The sequence below is a fragment of the Geotrypetes seraphini genome, chromosome 4, assembly GCF_902459505.1.
Source record: "Geotrypetes seraphini chromosome 4, aGeoSer1.1, whole genome shotgun sequence".
NCBI classification, from domain to species: Eukaryota; Metazoa; Chordata; class Amphibia; order Gymnophiona; family Dermophiidae; genus Geotrypetes; species Geotrypetes seraphini.
In genome coordinates, this window is record NC_047087.1 from 119176705 (window position 1) to 119196880 (window position 20176).

General features: G+C 43.9%; 1 protein-coding gene across 5 annotated transcripts in view; it reads right to left on the reverse strand.

Annotated features, from left to right (window-relative positions):
- The window catches only part of GRAMD1C (GRAM domain containing 1C), a 304544-nt gene that overhangs the window by 113099 nt on the left and 171269 nt on the right, over positions 1-20176 (reverse strand). For all 5 annotated transcript variants that reach the window (XM_033941944.1, XM_033941942.1, XM_033941943.1 and 2 more), the window contains 2 exons: positions 11578-11696; positions 1149-1281 (listed from right to left, as the gene is read on the reverse strand). In XM_033941944.1, coding sequence (XP_033797835.1) covers positions 1149-1281; positions 11578-11696 — 252 coding nt within the window. The remainder of the gene's footprint in view (positions 1-1148; positions 1282-11577; positions 11697-20176) is intronic.

Here is a 20176-nt window from a genome sequence, read left to right on the forward strand (position 1 = left end):
GCACTTCCCTAACACTATTCCTGTCATGTGTGACTGCAGTATTCTGTTAGCATGATATTTCTGTGTAGCATTCTGTAATAATTTGGCTTGTTCAGTTTTCTTGATAGTAGAGGGGATATATGTGAAGGGGAGGGGAGACAGGGGTTTTGTTGGTCCTTGCTCTGTATATTTGTATTTACAAAATGACAATTATACAGAATATTGTTTCTTTTTATACTTTAATAAAATATGTTCAATATAAAATCATAACTGAGGCTTGTGCGGATGGGATCAGATGGTTTGCGGGGACCGAGCTTGCAGAGATGGAGCAGAAATGGGTTTTTAAAAAAAATTTCAGTCTTAGTAGTTTGCCGGTTCACAAAATAATTATTTTATTTCCGCTGGTCCATAGGTGTAAAAAGGTTGAAGAACACTGATGTAACAACGGGATGGTTGGATAGGTTGGAGTGAGCTTGGACGGCAATTTCAGCATTTGGAACCTAGGACAATACCAGACTTTACAGTTTACGGCCCAGAAATATCAAAGAAGAGACAAATTAATTTAATCATGTATTTTTAATGGATATAACCGTTCAGGTCTTTATCTGTCGTCGTTTACTATGTCAGTATGTAAAAGAAAATAAACATGAGCAGAAAAAACAAGCTCCTACAGTCTGGCTTGTTGGAAAGAAACTGGTTATTGAAGGGACAGTGCTGAGATAAGAGGGGTGAAGCTTAAGTCTCTGAAATATAAGGCTTCCTACAAGTTCTGGCGGGTACAGAAAAATAACCCAACAGTCCCGGAATAGAATGGGATTTTACAAGAACTGTGCATATATGTACCCAGAGTTTGGTCACCAGGTGCTGACAGTGATGGTGAAGGATTCTCTCAACTCTAGTGAATGAATGCAGCAGTATCCCCACTAAATTATACCTAGGTATCCTGAACATAACTATTCTGAATTGAAAGGCTGCATTTAAAACCAGTACATTTAATAAACCTTATCTTTGTTTCTTTTGCTAACATTCATGAATCTTCAGGGTTCAAGATCATGAAGGGTGGAGTTTATAAATGCTCCATTTAAATTTGAGATGCTCAAATATTTCAGCATGGCATGCAAAGAAACACAAGTCTGCTTCTCTCAAAGATATCCCATTTAGCCACTTACCACCAGGAGTGGGGTCCCACTGAAAGACTCCTCATCTGCAATGTGAGCAAGGAGATCTTGGTTCAGACCATTTCCTTTAATAAATTTATCAGTATTTTCCTTTGTCTCTTCAGAACCACCACAGATTAAGGTCCTGAACAAAAAGAAAGAAGAAAGGAAAAATTTCACCTAGAAAGAAAATGCCAGTCTTTTTAAAAAGAAACACACATAAAGGGTTGTCATTGGACAGATATAGAGGGCAGCTTTTCCTTATCATGACCGAGGTAGCCATACAAATGGTTATGCGCAACTGGAAGAACTGGGATCACCTTAACCTTAATTTTTGGTGGGAAAATTTATGTTTAATTTATAGATTTGAAAAAATGAACGCGGATATGTTGGGGCATACTAAGAGATTTAAGTTAATCTGGGGCCCTTTGATATCTTTTATGGATTCATTGTAATTGGTTTTTCCTTTGTTCCTGTTGGTATATTGCACACCCCCCCAGGGGGAGGGAGGGTGGGAAGGGGGTATTTCTTTGTATGGTTCTATTCCCTTTTGAAATGTTGGTTGGGAGGGTTTTTTAAAAAAAATTTATTGTTGAATGGATTTTGATCGATTATAAATGCATATATGATTTAATATTATTTGTATAGATACTGTATTGCATTTTTGTTAGCTTTAGAAACTCAATAAAGATTTTTTTAAAAAGAACCACCATAGATTAAGGTCCTGAAGAAAAAGAAAGAAGAAAAGAAAAATTTCACCTAGAAGGAAAATGTCAGAGTCTCTTTGAAAAGAAACACATATAAAGGGTTGAAGACATGGAGAAGTCTGATTTCAAAACCACTTGTCAATAATGAAACAGAAGCCAACCAAACAGAAATCTGAGTTCTGGTTTCAGTCGAAAATGCTGTTCTGCTCCCCCCACCCTTCTGCTCAAATGATCACCTCCCCTACTCCCACGAGTGTTTAATGTGGAAGAGTAAAAACTTAGTCATTAATGAATGTTTGAATGTGATAGAGGTGTAAAGCCACAAGTGTTTCATGTGGAAGAATAAAGACTTCAGTCATGAATTCATGTATTAAGTTACTAAAAAATTTATTTAGGAAACCAATTATTAAATATGACTGTGGCTTCAAATTAGGCCTATTCATAATTGAGATGAACACAGAAGCTGTGAATGGAAATAATATGTTATAGTTCTATAAAAGGTACTAACTATTATAAAAGTTTGTGCTTCACATATAAAATCCAGAACTGATGAGCTGATGTTCAGTTAGTGTAAAAAAAATTATATTTGATATAAAATATTTCATTTAAATCACACAGTGGATATATTAAGAAATGGAGTTCTGTGACTTGGTAGATTCAGGAAAGAGAAGTTTGTTGTCCAAGGTTATATTCTGTGCCTGCCACATAAGTGTGTCACTGGAGATGCGAAGATGGAGACTGTAATAGGTCAGGCAGTCACAAAATGAGATTATGTACTTACCTTGGTAAGCTCTTTTCCAGTAGATAGGTGAGACATTCTAGACAGATGGGTTATAGTCCCATAGCCACGCGCATCTGCAGAAGGAATCCACTAAGGATTTTTCACTCTGTCTCTGATGTACTTCACTGTGCAATTTAGCTCCCTCTACAGTTAGTACCCAAGCATCGAGGAGCATCCAATATACGTGAAGTAGAGGCACCTGTAGCAACAGGCTAAACAAATTGCTCTGCTCAAAAGTAATTAAATAGTACCATTATCCGCCAACACTGGTTTCAATGAAACTCAGAAACTACTCCTTAATAAATGTAACATATATAAAAAGTCTTCCAAGCCCTCAAGGGCTGACAGGCGTTCAAACATCAGCTTGGAGAAGCATAAACAGACCGAAAACTGTAAGCAGGTGTAGGAAGAACAGGATGGGGAGTTTAGAATGTCTCACCTATCTACTGGAAAAGAGCTTACCAAGGTAAATACATAATCTCCTTTTCCAGTGCAATAGGTGAGATATTCTAGACAGCTGGGACGTACAAAAGCAGTCCCCCAAATAAGCTTGTTGCGCCAATCCTTAGGACCAAGTCATGTCTTGCAGCTAAATTCACACTGTTGGATTTGGCAAACGTGTGAAGAGAAGACCACGTTGCCACCCTGCAAATTACCTCAGGAGAGACAGATCTAGATATGGTCCATGAAGAAGCCACACTCCTGGTAGAATGCGCCTTGATAGAAACAGGGGACTGCTTCCCATAAAGAATGTAGGCTGATGAAATGGCTCTATCTGGAAATTGTGGCTGTGGAAGCGGGAGCACCCCGCTTAACTGAACTCTGCGTACATCCAGTTACTTCAACAGGTGATCCTGTGTCCTGGAACCTAGAGACTGAAAAGACAAGGCAAATACACTTCCTTAATAACATGGTAAGCTGAAATCACCTTTGGCAGGAAGGAAGGAACCATCCAAAGGGAAACCCCAGCCTCCAAAATACGGAGGAAATGTACTTAGTAAGACAAAGCCTTTAGTTCCAACACAAACCGCGCCGAAGGAATGGCAACCAGAAAACGGTCTTGAGCGTCAAGTGTAAGAGAGAAGCATCTCAAAGGGGCTCAAAAAAAGCCTTGACAAGGCTAGATTGCACCAGGTAAAGGTCCCAGGAAGGGCAAGGCTGCTTAACCTGCGGTATGACATGAAGAGCCCACTTCAGAAAATCAGCGACATCAGGATGAGACGTCCACATGGACTGATGCTCCCGGATTTAAAAACAAGAGAGAGCCCGGTCACCTGGACCAAAAGACAAGTCATAGAGAAGACTTTATCCAAACTACTGGGACTTTCAGAAAATCCACAGTATCCAAACCAGCCTTAAGAAAGGCGAGAATCAGCAAAATCAGAACTGAATACGGATCCACCTTGTTTTGGGTGCACCAATGTTGGAAGGCCTTCTACACCTTAGCTTAAACTGACACCAAGGACAACTTCTTAGAATTGAGAAGAGTATCAACAACCAGGCAGAAAATCCTGCGTGTTCAAAAACCATTCTGGAAGAGCAAAGTGACCTGGATTCTCCTTAGCAACTGGCCCCTGTGTGAGAATGTCTGGATAGGCGCTCAGCTAAAGGCTGCGACCCACATGCAGACACAGCACATCTGCATACCATGGTCTGCAAGGCCAATCTGGAGCCACCATAGTGACTGGCCTGAAAAGTTGCGATCCACCGAATGACTCGGGTGAACATCGGCAAAGGAGGAAAGACATACAGATCTCCTGAGGCAATGGCTGCACCAGAGTGTCAAACCCCTCGCTTCTGGGCTCAGATCTTTGACTGAAGAAGCGATCCTCTTTCTTGTTTCTTACCGTGGCCATGAGGCCGAATCGGATCCAGAGTCTGTCTGCTGAGGAAGTCTGCTTGAACATTATCCACACTCGACACTTGCGCTGCCAGGAAATGACATTGCATCCAAAGGAAAAGAAGGCAGGCCTCCTGAGCCAGAGGAGAGCTCTTGTTCCCTCCCTGATGATTAACATAAGCTACTGCCATCGCATTGTCAGAGAAGACCCTGACCACATGGCCTTCCAGAATCTTCCACAATCTCATCAGTGCCAGATGGTTGACGGGCCACTCGCACTATGGAGGTGACCAACTCCTCTGAACAGGACAATGATTGCAATGTCTCCCCAGCCCCAAAGGCTGGCATCCGTCATCACCACAATCCAGGATGCAATGTAGAGTGGTATATCGCTAAAGAACGAGAGCGGGCAAAGCCACCAGTCAATGCGTACTCGAACCTCCAGAGTCCACAGCAGACAAGTCTGCAAGGCATCTCAGTGTGACACCCAGCGAGAGAGGAAGGCATGCTGAAGAGGATGAATGAGGCCCTCACTCAAGGAACTACATTCAGCGAGGCAATAAAGTATCCTAGAACTAAAGGAGAATCCCACACCAACAGAGCTGACTACTCCTGAACAGAAGAAATCTGAGCACACAGCTTATGACTGCGAGCTATTGGTAAATAGACAAGGCCCTCAACTGGATCAAAGAGGACTCCCAGGTAATCCAGCAACTGCTTGAGTCATATGTCTCTTCCTGAAGTTGTATAAACACACTAATCCCTAATGTATAAAGTCTAAGACAAAAATCTCTTACAGATAGATGAAAATAGGAGAGTTGTTTAACAAAAAAACTTCAAATATGAAATCATGGGGTTTAATGTATTTTCAGGCTGAAAGACCTCAAGTATTCACAGCTTTCTGGGTCCGGAAACAGACCTGCCCAGATTGCCAAATGTGAACTATCACTGGTCTTATTTGCCTTTATTTTGATTGAAACACTCTTTTTTTACTAAATTTTAAGTCATCTAATACTATTAGTATATTTGTCTATTTTTGCATAGTTATTACTGAGGTGACATTGCATAAAGTCATCTGCCTTGACCTCTTTGATAACCCACGGAATATAAATGATAATTAACATTTTCTCTGCATACAGTGTGCTTTGTGTTTTTTAAAATTTTATTGTTGGTAGATCATTTTGACTTGGTCATTTTAAAAGTAGCTTGCAAGCCCAAAAAGTGTGAGCACCCCTGGTTTAAGCAGTTTCGTCTTTTTGTTCAAGTGGAAGTTTCTGATGGTTGCTAAAAGGAAAAAATAACAAGACATTTACTATAATTTATCTCCTGATGAAGCTCTTAATTGAGTGAAACGGAGACGCTCCGTAGAGCATGAATACAAGATTGCTTGTCACTTTCCAATACAATCAAAAAATCATCAGCATTGGGAAATCTGGCCAGGTCTATTTCCGGACCCAGAAAGCTGTGAACACTTGAGGTCTTTCAGCCTGAAAATACATTAAACCCCATAACTTCATATTTGAAGGTTTTTTGTTAAACAACTCTCCTATTTTCATCTATCTGTAAGAGATTTTTGTCTTCCTGAAGTTGACAATCCAGCCCAGGTCCTCCAGCACCTAGAACACCTGCTTCACTGAGATGTCCCTCGGCCAACGAGGGAGATCTGATCAGCCAGTGTGCTAAGCAAGGGTGAACCTGTAGACACATCTTTTGCAGGTAAGCTGCCACTACTGCCATCATCTTGGTGAGGTCTGAGGTGCTGTTGGCAGGCCAAAGGGCAGGACCGACAAATAGCAATGCTGTCCAGAACATGAAACTGCAGAAATTTGTAGTGCGCTGGAAAAATGGGAATTTACAATTATGCTTCTGTAAGATCCAGCGAGGTAAGAAACTCCCCTAGAGCTCCTGTTGCAATGACCAAACGCACAGCCTCCATGTGGAAGCAGGGAATCTTGAGAACAACATGCACAAGCTGAAGATCCAGAATAGGCCTCCAAAGGTCTGAGCCTTTCATTGGCATGAGAAAAGAGACAAAATAAGTGCCCGATTCTGAGAGGTTGGGCGGCACCGGCTCTATAGGCTGAAATTCTAGCCAGCGCTGAACGGTTGCCTGAATTCTGAGTGCTTAATCTGGTTGCCCCAAAGGAGAATCCACAAACCAATCTGACAGTCTTGGCAAATTCCAGCATGCAACCTAACCAAAAATTGTGCAGACCCACTGGCCTGACGTGAGGCACATCCAGGCAGGAAGAAATGCTGACAGCCACTTCCTATCCACAGAAGGGCATCCCTTGGCCTGTTGGCTTTCTGGCAGGGGGTGTAGAACGGGAGGTGGAAGGTTGGGAATGCCTGTAGCCCTCATACTGTCGTTGAGAGCTCTGTGAAAATCTCTGTGACATGGCAGACGCATACGGTCTGGAGTGCCGTGAGCCATGGAAATTATGCCCAGAACCCCAGAGGGTTTGGGTCCATTATCAGATATGGGCTTAGGGCGACAGACCCTTCACAGAATCCATGAGATTATCCAGGCCTTTGCCAAGCAACAAGTGCCCCTTAAAAGACAGCCTCGCTAATATCACCTTTAAAGTGGAATAACTGGTCCACTATCTGACCCAGAGCAATCGGCGAGCCGAGAGCGAGTACGCTGACACTTTTGCCAAAGCTGTCAAGATGTCAAAGAAGGCATCCACCATATAATCCAGTCCAGCCATCAGAAGCTGAAGAGGGGAAACCACGGCTGCACTCTCCAGTGTGTGCCGCCGAGAGGGACAGGTGTGTGCCACAAAGACGTCACAGAAGCAGTTGTGATACCTAAAGTAGCTGCATCAACAGGTTTCCTGAGGACCACAGGCACATGGCAGTTTTGCATATCCTTTAACACCACACCACCCCCAGTGGGGAGAGGGGTGCATCTGGCAACCTGTGCCTCCAAAGAAGCCACCTGGGCTGACTCAAAAGCTGCTGACACCCCTGTGCCAAAGGAAACAAGTGTGATAAAGCTATGGAAATTTGCAGAGCACCCTCAGAGAGTCAAATTGCTCCGAAACCAGAACGCCCATATCCAGACATCAGTGCACACCACAAGGTAGAAGTGGATGGAGCCAGCTGACGGACCAAGTTCAATTTCTGCAAAAACTCAGCAGTAAAGTCCGGCAGAGCTGAAAATTGAAAAAAACTCAGGACTGTAGTATCCACACCAGGATCCAAGACCCACGAAGGATCCACAGATCCAGCACACAATCCCTGATCTCCCGTCCTGGGAAGTGCTGTACCAGCAAGCCAGGGAGCAGTAAGAGACATATCAGCCTCTGGGTCCCTAAGATCAGGATCAGACAGCGCAACAGCTACAACAGGCTGTGATGGTTTTCAGTATAGCACTCACTTTGATTTAGGTGTACAGTACTTAGGAATTGTGGTGTGCTGCATTTGCATATCTTTTGCATTTTGTCTTGCTTTTTCAATTTTGGGCAAAGACTATATGGAAAGATTAGATTCTTACCTTGGTAATCTTTCTTGTAAGCCCTCAATCTATTCCTGAACACTCCTTTGTAGGAAACCTCATTAGCAAACCATTCTTCAGATATGTTAAAGGGAAGCAGCCGGCTAGAGAGGAAGTGGGACCGCTGGACGACGGAGACAGGAAGGGAGTGGTGAAGGAGGAGAAGGTAGTGGCAGAAAAGCTTAACATGTTCTTCTCGTCTGTATTTACAAACGAAAACACGTCCAACATACCGGAACCTGAGCAATTCTTTAACGGAAGTCAGGCAGAAAAATTAACATCCATAGAAGTGAGCCTTGAGGACGTTCGTAGGCAGATAGAAAAACTAAAAACAGACAAATCCCCGGGTCCGGATGGCATACATCCAAGGGTTCTGAAGGAATTAAAGGAGGAGATAATGGAACTACTGCAGCAAATTTGCAACTTATCCCTGAAAACAGGCGAGATCCCGGAAGATTGGAAGATAGCCAACGTTACGCCCATCTTTAAAAAGGGATCAAGAGGTGACCCGGGAAACTACAGGCCGGTGAGCCTGACTTCGGTTCCGGGGAAAATGGCAGAAGCACTGATAAAAGAAAACATCGATCAACATTTTGAAAAAAATGAACTTCTGATAACCAGCCAGCATGGTTTCTGCAAGGGAAGATCGTGCCTAACGAACTTATTGCACTTCTTCGAAGGGATCAACAAACGGATGGACAAAGGAGACCCCATAGACATCATATATCTAGATTTCCAAAAAGCCTTTGACAAGGTGCCCCATGAACGTCTACTCCGGAAACTGAAGAACCATGGGGTGGAAGGAGACGTACATAGATGGATCAGAAACTGGTTGGAGGGTAGAAAACAAAGGGTAGGAGTGAAGGGTCACTACTCCGACTGGAGGAGGGTCACGAGTGGTGTCCCGCAGGGCTCGGTGCTCGGGCCGCTGCTATTTAATATCTTCATAAATGATCTAGAAACAGGAACGAAGTGCGAGATAATAAAATTTGCGGACGACACCAAACTATTTAATGGAGCTCGGACTACAGAGGACTGCGAAAAGTTGCAAAGGGACTTGAACAAATTAGAAGAATGGGCGGCGAAATGGCAGATGAAGTTCAACATTGAAAAATGTAAAGTATTACATGTGGGGAGTAGAAACTCGAGGTACAACTATACAATGGGAGGGATGTTATTGAATAAGAGTACCCAGGAAAGGGACTTGGGGGTAATGGTGGATATGACAATGAAGCCGTCAGCACAGTGTGCAGCGGCCGCTAAGAGAGCGAATAGAATGCTTGGTATAATCAAAAAGGGTATTACAGCCAGAACGAAAGAAGTTATCCTGCCGTTGTATCGGGCGATGGTGCGCCCGCATTTGGAGTACTGCGTCCAATATTGGTCGCCGTATCAAGAAGGATATGGCATTAGTCGAGAGGGTTCAAAGGAGAGCAACACGTCTGATAATAGGTATGGAAAACCTGTCATATTCTGAGAGATTGGAGAAGCTGGGTCTCTTTTCCCTGGAGAAGAGGAGACTTAGAGGGGATATGATAGAGACTTACAAGATCATGAAGGGCATAGAGAGAGTAGAGAGGGACAGATTCTTCGAACTTTCGAAAAATAAGAGAACAAGAGGGCATTCGGAAAAGTTGAAAGGGGACAGATTCAAAACAAATGCTAAGAAGTTCTTCTTTACCCAACGTGTGGTGGACACCTGGAAAGCGCTTCCAGAGGACGTTATAAGGCAGAGTACGGTACTGGGGTTCAAGAAAGGATTGGACAAATTCCTACTGGAAATGGGGATAGAGGGGTATAGATAGAAGATTACTGCACAGGTCCTGGACCTGTTGGGCCGCCGCGTGAGCGGACTGCTGGGCACGATGGACCTCGGGTCTGACCCAGCAGAGGCATTTCTTATGTTCTTATGTTCATAGCTTTCTGCTCCTATTCTTTTACCTCTAGACTGCCCTCCATCTTAGCTATAATCTAGGAGGAAAGTGAATGGGTGACTGGGAGTGCGGGCACTTTGAATAGAGAGTTTAGTGTAGCAAAGAGACGGCGAGGGTAAGAGCTAAGAGATTTAGTTAAATGGGCATAGTATTCTTGTTTGGCGAGTGAGAGGGCAGACTGGAAGAATGTCAGCAAGAATCTGAAATGTATGAAGTCAACAAGTGTGCAGGATTTAAGCCAAAGACATTCAGCAGATTGCACACAGGAGTGCAGGAAGCAGATCTTGAAGATCAGCCAGGGTTGGGATTTGGCGTACCTTACAGGATGTGAGATGGAAGATGCGAGGGTATCAAGAGCAGAGGAGAGAATGGTGTTATATGAGAAGACGGCTTCACTGACAGATTTGAATAACATAGTAGTTGAAGGGAGAGATGATACAATGCTGGAGCGTATGCCAGAGTCAATAGCCTGAAGGTTCCTAAATGTATTGGTAGTTATTGGTTGGTCTGGGGAGTAGGTTAGCGCCCAAGAAAAGGATCTGGATGTTGTTGTAGACAATACGATGAAATCTCCCACCCAATGTGTGGCAGCGGCCAAAAAAGCAAGCAAGATGCTAGGAATTATTAAAAAAGGGATGGTTAACAAGACTAAGAATGTTATAATGCCTCTGTATCGCTCCATGGTGTGACCTCATCTGGAGTATTGCGTTCAATTCTGGCACTAGAAAAGGTTCAAAGAAGAGCAACCAAGATGATAAAAGGGATGGAACTTCTCTCACATGAGGAAAGACTAAAAGGGTTAGGGCTCTTCAGCTTGGAAAAGAGATGGCTGAGAGGAGATATGATTGAAGTTTACAAAATCCTGAGTGGAGTAGAAAGGGTACAAGTGGATTGATTTTTCACTCCGTCAAAAACTACAAAGACTAGGGGACACTCGATGAAGTTACCGGGAAATACTTTTAAAACCAATAGGAGGAAATATTTTTTCACTCAGAGATTAGTTAAGCTCTGGAACGCATTGCAAGAGGTTGTGGTAAGAGCAGATAGAGTAGCTGGTTTTAAGAAGGGTTTGGACAATTTCTTGGAGGAAAAGTCCATAGTCTGTTATTGAGGAGGACATGAGATAAGTCACTGCTTGTCCTGGATCGGTAGCATGAAATGTTGCTACTCTTTGGGTTTTGGCCATGTACTAGTGATCTGGTTTGGCTACTGTGAGAACGGGCTTGATGGACCTTTGGTCTGATCCAGTAAGGCTATTCTTATATTCTTATGTTAACAGGTGGTGGTCAGAGAGGGGAAGAGCTGAAGCACAGAAATTAGTGGTAGAGCAATTGGAGGAGAAAACAAGGTCAATGCAGTATCCATTCTGGTGTGTAAGGGTTGTGGAGCATAGCTGGAGATTGTATGAGGATGTTAGAGTGAGAAACTGGAAAGTGTAGGAGTCAGAAAGGTCATGGATGTTGAAGTTACCAAGGATGAGGGAAGGAGATGAGGGTTCGAGAAAGAAGGAGTGCCAGGAGTTAAAGTCAGTGAAGATGGAAGAGAAGGACTTATCAGGGGGTTGGTAAATGACTGCTACACGGAGAGGCAGAGAGCAAACAAACTGATGAGAATGGACTTCAAAGGAGGGAAAATAGTGACGACAAGTGGGGATTTAGACATTTTAATGTATCTCATTACCTGGACTGACCACCATCCTCAGCTGTTAAGGACAAGCTCTCCATCTCTTCAGTATTTAGTCCCAGCTCTGTACCATAACTCTGCTGCACCAGCTGCCAAAATTCATGGTTGGTCAGGCTCTGAAAAGATAAAGCATGTTGGTTCAAATATTGTGCAGAATTACAACCCATACAGCAGAACTGAGAACCTTATACTGTATTTTAATCTCTACTGGTGGTAGAATCCTCAAAAGCAGCTGTTGAGAATTACACAACACCCCTGTGGCTCATAAGGCATTAAGAAAGCTGTCAGATATTCTGGGTACACAGTCCACAAACTTTTAAAAACTACCGTCTCATCTTATATTCAGGTCAGCACCCACCTGCCCCCTCCCAGACTTGTTGCAGGCCTCCCCTGGGCCTGCCATAAGACCTGGTCGGCTGGGACAGGAGGGATCCCTCCCATCGCCTGTCTCGGCCAACTCCGACAATCTTTTTTTTACCTCCCTCCTGCCTCCCCCATGTACCTTTTTGAATCCCTAGCGGTCCAGCGGTATACCAGGCAGAAGCGAACTTTCCATGCTCCTGCCCCACATTGAACCCCTCTGAATAACTGCTGCGAGTTCTTGCGGTCCAGCAGTGTAATGGGCAGGAGTGAGTTTTTTGTGCTCCTGCCTGGCGTTGAGCCGCTCAATGAATGGCTGCCACCAGAGGAGTTCCATCCCCTTTATCATCTTGGTCACTTTTTTTTTTAACCTTTTCTAGTGCCGCTCTATCTTTCTTGAGATAAGAAGACCAGAATTGAACGCAATACTCCAAGTGAGGTCGAACCATGGAACAAAAGAGAGGCATTATAACATTATTAGTCTTGTTGACCATCCCTTTTTTTATAATTCCTAAGAGCGGGTTGGTATGAGTTTCCCTCCCACTCCAACTTCTCTAAAAAGGTATTGGAGGACGGGGTCGGGGGGGGAGGGGTCAGGGAACCGCCAATGGCAGGAAGGAATGGGTATCCTTCCTGCCTTTATTTTCAGGGTGGGAAAGGGGGAGGGTAGGGAATGATTAGGGGGAGTGCCTGGTGCAGGCCTTTGGTGGCAGGATGGAGTGGGCATCCCTTCTGCCGTTTTACTGCTGGGGGGTGGTTGGCATGGTAAGAGGGAGTGGGCATTCCTATTGTTAATTTTCTTTCATGGGAGGGGGTGGTCAGCATGGCAGGAGGAAGCGAGCATTTCTCCTGCTGTTTTTACTGGCGCCGGGGGGGGGGAGGGGGTGTAGTTCATGATGCTGGTTCATCAGGGAGAACTGTCATCAGCGGGGAGGAGGGTGTTTTTTTGCTTTTTAAATGGAACAAATATTGTGTGTGTGCAACAGGCACAGCATCTGTGCCCATTAAAAAAACAAACAAAAAAAGGTTTCCTGCCCCGAACAGTTGCTGCAGAAGGCTGCTTTTGGTGCTTTCCCTGCCGGCTCTGCACATGTGTGAGTCGCTCGCACAGTGATCATTAGACGGCAGAGTCAGGGATTACGCCAAACATCCACGTGAATCATTTGAATGCAAATCTTTTAGTGCATCAATAGCTCTTTCAGAATCGGCCAAAAAACTGGATCAGTGCAGACCCACACTGTCTTACCGATCCTCTTAGTGCATCTAGGCCTAAATCCCAGGACTCAAAGAGCAATGACCTTATATGTTTAAAAAAATGTACTGTAAATATTACACCAGGTCTTAAAACAGAACAATAGAACTGCTGCAAGAATTCTACAGAGAAATATTCCAATTAATAAATCCAGAATTAAATACTTTTTTCTTCCTTTGTCTTGAGTATTTTATTTTTCTACTTGTCTCTCTCTGGTTTTTCTCTATTTTTGACATATCCTCTCTCTGTGTCCACCTTATATCATCCCTCTGCAGCTCTATTTATCCTGTTCATCATCTACCCTCTGTGTCTTCATCCCTTTCTACCCGTGACCAGTATTGCCTTTGTGTGCACCGATTCCCTCTCCAATCAGCATTCCTCCTCTGTGTGTCTCTCTGAATCCTCCCTCTATGCCTAGCATCTCTTCTCTGTGCATCATCTCTCTATTCTTTTCTGCCCATATCCCCCACCCTGTGGCTTGCATGTATCCCTCTCTATTTCTTGCTCTGCCCCTGCAGTCCGCACCTCTACCTCTCAGAGTCCACTGTTCCCCCATTCTCTTTCTCCACTGGCACTCCACAAATCCAGCAGCACCTCTTTTTCTCCCTCCACCACCCAGGTCTAGTAGCGCCTCCCACCTCTCTCCACCACCCAGGTCAAGCAACACCTCTCCCTCTTCCACTCCCAGTCCAACAGCACCTCTTCTTCTCCCTCCTTCACTCACTACCCAGGTCCACCAGCACCACTCCTTCTCACCTCCCTTCATCATCCAGATCTAGCAGCACCACTTCCCTCACTCCCACCACCTCCCAGGTTCATGAGCCCCTTTCCCTTCCCTCCCTCATCCAGGTCAGCAGCACCTCTCCCTCTCATCTCCTCCCCAGGTCCAGAAGCACTTCTCCCTCTCACCTCTTCCCACCACCCAAGTCCAACAGCACCTTTCCTTTATACCTCTTCCCCCCCACACACACACACATAAACACCATCCAGGCCCAGCAACACCTCTCCTTCTCCCTCCTTTGCTCCCAGTCCAGCAACACCTCTCCCTTCTCTGCCCCAGTCCATTAGCACCGCTCTCTCACACCTCCCCCCATCACCCAGATCCAGCAGCATCTCTCCTTTGCCACAGTCCAGTAGCACCTCTCCTTCTCCCTCCTCTGCCTGTCGCTCCTCTACACCCACCCATCTCTTCAAAATTGACCGGAAGCGAGCATCATCTTCTACCTACTGCTTGCGCCAGTCTTGGCTCTCCTTGACATTACTTTCTGATCATGGGAACAAGAAGTGACATCAGAGGAAGAGCTAAGCCGGCGCATGCAGCAAGTAGGAGATGCTGCTCGCTGCCAGCTTAGATTTGAAGAGATGTGTGTGTGGGGATATGGGGAGCGTGAACATGCTGAGGAACATGCTGAGGAAGTGTGCAGAGGGAGGGTACTGAATGACAATGTCGGGCGCCTTCTTCAGTCACTACAACTTTGACTGTGACTCATGCAAAAAGGGGGGCGGGAGAGATGCCAAATTGTTGCTGGTGGTGCCCCTTGGGGGTATACATATCACATGTTAGGAAACACTGGCATATATAAATGATCTTAAATATAAGTACTATCACCAGTCAGAATCATTATAAAAACAGTAAAATCTAATTCTTGATTTAACCCATTTGGCATTACAGTATAATAAGGGTCAACTGAAAAGTTTACGGCCTAATCAAAAAAACAACATTTTTTTAGGAGGGAAATGAAATTTATTTTGCAACAGTCTCCTTTTAACTCAACACATTTGCTCTACCATTTTTCCAGATCTTTCATGCCTTCAGTAAAATATGAAATGTCTAAATTGGGAACATAAGAATTGCCGCTGCTGGGTTAGACCCGTGGTCCATCGTGCCCAGCAGTCCGCTCACGCGGCGGTCCTCTGGTCAACGACCAGCGCCCTAACTGAGCCTAGTCCTACCTGCATTTGTTCTGGTTCAGCAGGAACTTGTCTAACTTTGTCTTAAATCCCTGGAGGGTGTTTTCCCCTATGACAGACTCCGGCAGAGCGTTCCAGTTTTCTACCACTCTCTGGGTGAGGAAGAATTTCCTTATGTTCATACGGAATATATCCCCTTTCAATTTTAGAGGGTGCCCTCTCGTTCTCCCTATCTTGGAGAGAGTGAACAACCTGCCCTTATCTACTAAGTCTATTCCCTTCAGTACCTTGAATGTTTCGATCATATCTCCTCTCAATCTCCTCTGTTCAAGGGAGAAGAGGCCCAGTTTCTCTAATCTTTCGCTGTATGGCAACTCCTCTAGCCCCTTAACTATCTTAGTCGCTCTTCTCTGGACCCTTTCGAGTAGTACTGTGTCCTTCTTCATGTATGGCGACCAGTGCAGGACGCAGTACTCCAGGTGAGGGCGCACCATGGCCGGTACAGCGGCATGATAACCCTCTCCAATCTGTTTGTGATCCCCTTCTTTATCATTCCTAGCATTCTGTTCGCCCTTTTCACTGCCACCGCACATCATGCAGACGGCTTCATCGACTTGTCGATCAGAACTCCCAAGTCTCTTTCCTGGGAGATCTCTCCAAGTACCGCCCCGGACATCCTGTATTCGTGCATGAGATTTTTGTCACCTACATGCATCACTTTACACTTATCCACGTTGAACCTCATCTGCCATGTTGATGCCCATTCCTCGAGCCTGATTTTGTCACGTTGCAGATCTTCGCAATCCCCCTGCATCTTCACTACTCTGATTAACTTCGTATCGTCCACAAATTTAATTACCTCACTCGTCGTACCAATGTCCAGATCGTTTATAAAGATGTTGAAGAGCACAGGTCCAAACACCGAGCCCTATGGCACCCCACTGGTGAGGCTCTTCCAGTCCGAGTATTGTCCATTTACCCCCACTCGCTGTTTCTTATGCTCCAGCCAGTTTGTAATCCACGTGAGTATTTCACCTTTGATTCCATGGCTCGCAATTTTACGAAGTAGATGTTCATGAGGAACCTTGTCAAACACCTTCTGAAAATCCAGATACACAATGTCTACCGGATCGCCCTTGTCTATCTGTCTGTTTACTCCCTCAAAGAAGTGCAGCAAGTTTGTCAAACACGATCTGCCTTTGCTAAAACCATGCTGACTGGTCCTCATCAGCCCGTGTCCGTCAAGGTGATCAATGATGCGGTTCTTTATCAGCAACTCTACCATCTTTCCTGGTACCGAAGTCAGACTCACCGGTCTGTAGTTTCCCGGATCTCTCCTTGAACTTTTCTTGAAGATTCGCCACCTTCCAGTCTTCCGGAATCTTTCCCGATTCGATCGACAGATTGGTTATTAGTTGAAGCAGTTCAGCTATAGTCCCTTTCAGTTTCTTGATGACCCTCGGATGGATGCCACCCGGTCCCGGGGATTTATCGCTCTTAAGCCTATCAATCAGCCTACACACCTCCTCTAGACTGACCATCAATCCTGTCAGCTTTCCGTCTTTGTTTCCAGCATATAGCCTGATGGGTTCCCGTATGCTGTGTAAATCTTTTTCGGTAAATACAGACGCAAAAATTTTGTTCAGTTTGTCAGCGATTGCTTTGTCCTCCTTTTGCGTTCCCTTTATTCCATGGTCATCCAACTATTTATAGCATCTATGACCACAGAATCCGAAGAAAATTTCTTTCTAGACAGCCATTTTTTTCAGGTTCAGAAACAGAAAGATGTCACAAGGGGCCAAATCTAGAGTACAGTAGATGGTGAATTAATTCAAACCGCAATTCTTACAATTTCACCACTGTGATTGTTGATATGTAAGCTGATGAATTGTCCTGGTAGTAGAGAATTTTCTTCTTGGCCAAATAAGGATGTTTCGGCTTGGTTTCAGCACTTAGACAAGCCAGCATGGTATTCGCCATTAATGTTTTTTCCCCAAAATCCCCAAAGACGGTCACCATCGCCAATGGAGCCATTTTCGTTTTTTTCTGTGTTGATTCATCTCTTATAGTCCATTGTTTGGATTGTTGTTTTGTCTCAGGAGCATAGTGATGAACCCAAGTTTCATCAACAGTCACAAAATGCCACAAAAGTCATTCTCATTGCGCTTAAAATGTTCAAGACATGTTTTCAAAATGTCTAATCAAACTCATTTTTGGTCAACAGTTAGAAGATGCAGCACCCATCACACTCAACTTCCTCATGCCTAAATATTCATGTAGAATGGTGTGTACACATTCTGATGAAATGCTAACAGCCCCTGTTATCTCATTTAGGTCAATTGGTAATCTTTCATTATGATTCGATGAACTTCATAAACCATTTCGTCAGTTATTGCTGTTTTTGGACATCAAAAATGCTTATCCACCCACGTTTAAACTCAGCAGTCTATACTTTCACCATTGAAAATGAAGGAGACACATCAACATACACTGCATCTAGCTTGGATTTAATTTTGGTAGTTGATTTTCCATTCAAATGAAAGAATTTTATCATGGAGCAATACTCAATTTTGTCCATTTAAAAAAAATTTTTTTTTATAAAGTGGAGCAGTTGTTCACTTTAAAAGGCTGACACGACAAAACTAGATGTCAAACTGACTTGAAAATCTAGCCGTAAATGTTTGTCAACATGACTTCTATGTTCTGAAGTTCTTGGGACAAGGGGAACCACTGTGTCTCCATTCTTTAGGTTGTTCTTTTGTTATACAGTATATATATTTACACACATTTCATCCATATTTATGAGATGGTTCAAAAATCCCACAGGATTCCGCCAAAATCAGTCCAAAATGGATTGTGAGGCAACCATTCAATCACACTTCTGGTTAGCACTGAGACATTTGGGAACCTATTGGCCGAGAGCTTTCTCAAGTATAAAATCCCATGAATGATATAGCCTACTCATTCTCAGAATATCTCCAGGGTCTCTGCTATCTCTTTAGTGGATATTCTTTGATCGTCCAGTATCATAGAATGAATGGCATCCACATTTTCTGAAACTGTCACTTGAGCTGGTCTCCCAGAATGTTCTTCATCTTCTATCCTCCAGTGTCCTGTTCTAAATCCAGTTCTTGACTGTGGAGTAGGAAGGGCACTTATCCCCTAAAGCAGGGATAGGCAATTCTGGTCCTCGAGAGCCGGAGCCAGGTCAGGTTTTCAGGATATCCACAATAAATATGCATGAGATAGATTTGCATATCAAGGAGGCAGTACATGCAAATCCATCTCATACATATTCATTGTGGATATCCTTTAAACCTGACCTGGCTCCGGCTCTTGAAGACAGGAATTGCCTACCTCTGCCCTAATGCAACTGACATATCATCAATAATTTGTTTGGCTGGGTTCACTTGTAGGAAAACATATTTTATTACCGCTCAGCACTCTTTTGTAGTGAAATCTCCATTGTTTTAAACTACTTTCACTTCAGCTCTGTAAAAAAAAAAATTACATAATCAGGCTACAATTATGAAATTTAGGTAAAACACACATGAAACGGAAGAGAATTGATCCAAGATGGCCACGGTACAGATGCTCTGATAGAGACACATCTGACCGCTCCATTCAATTACCTTTTTTTTCTTGCTTGATCGGCTTTGGGTCCCGATTTACCTATAGGATGCCAAAGAGAAGGGGCAGGAGTGTGGCTGGTGCCTTGCGGCGCTCCGATATCCCCTCCTTTGACAGAATCAATGAATTGATCCGGCGGGTGCAAGGGGCAGTTTTACCCACATCGGGAATAAGCCCACAGAGAGCACTCGAAGAAGGCGAGATTGGGGTTTTCTCTCCTGGGCTAGAGACCACCTTAAGCCCCGACTTCAGAGCTCCTCCTCCGTGTCCCTGGCCTACCAGTTCTCCAGGAGCAGAGGACACCCCAGAGATGGGGGGGAGGTACTTTCCCCAGAGGCAGCATGAACTACATTGGAGACTGAGGAAGCAGTGTACTCTAACCAGGGAGTAACTGCAGAAAAAGCCGGGGAAGGACAAACAACCGGAGGTGGATTCCAGCCGGACTTTAACCAGGGAAGCTTTTCTCCTCCAGACGGTGAGCATTTTTACACCTAGCAAAGTATTCCAATTTGGGAGAAACCAGCACAAGTGACTCTAGACTCATTATGGGATCTGATCGCAAATTTTATCAAAACTATTAGTCCCAATTTCCAATATATTGAAAGGAAATTGATTCAACATTCTAGAGAGCTGAAAGATTTGACTGTTGATTTGACTGTTTCAAAGGCTTCGATTTAAAAGCTTGACCAAGATATTCTTACGACTAAACAAGTACAAGAATCCCTAATTAAAGATAATATTAATCTTAGGAAGAAATTGGAAACGCTTGAAAATAACTCTCGGAGTAACAATTTGAGATTAATCAACTTCCCTAGATTAACTACGGTTACTCCTAAGGAAATGCTCAGGAGATATCTGATAGAAATCTTGCAAGTTTCAGAAGAAACTTTGCCACCATTTGTTCAAGTGTATTACCTGCCAAATAAAGATGGGGCTCAATTGCAGTCAAAAATTCTGAACCAGGCATCACTGAATGTTTCTGGAATTTTAGAAACATCAGATAGAGAGGCAGTTGTACCTTCTACAATGATTTTGACTGTAGCTCTCACAACAGATAAAATATGGTTATTGAGACTTTTCTTTAAAAACAGACAGAAAGAGTTTCTTGGTTGCAATTACAAATGTTTCCTGATTTTTCTAGAGAAACTCAAAAGCGACGCAGAGAATTTCTATTATTGAAACCTGGAGTCACTTCACTGGGAGCGACGTTTTACTTGCGACATCCTTGCAAGTGCATTATTTGCTACCATTCAGTTAAATATGTCTTTTTTTGAACCTCAACAATTAACTGCTTTTCTGGCTATGTCTCAACTGGATAAAGAGAAACCAACAGCTCTATAATTTATATATCTGCCCATATCTCAGTTCTGTTTGTAATTAATCTTCTTATATTCTTCTTCTTCTGCTTTCTTAAACGTAATCTTGGATCTATATTTTGAGGAC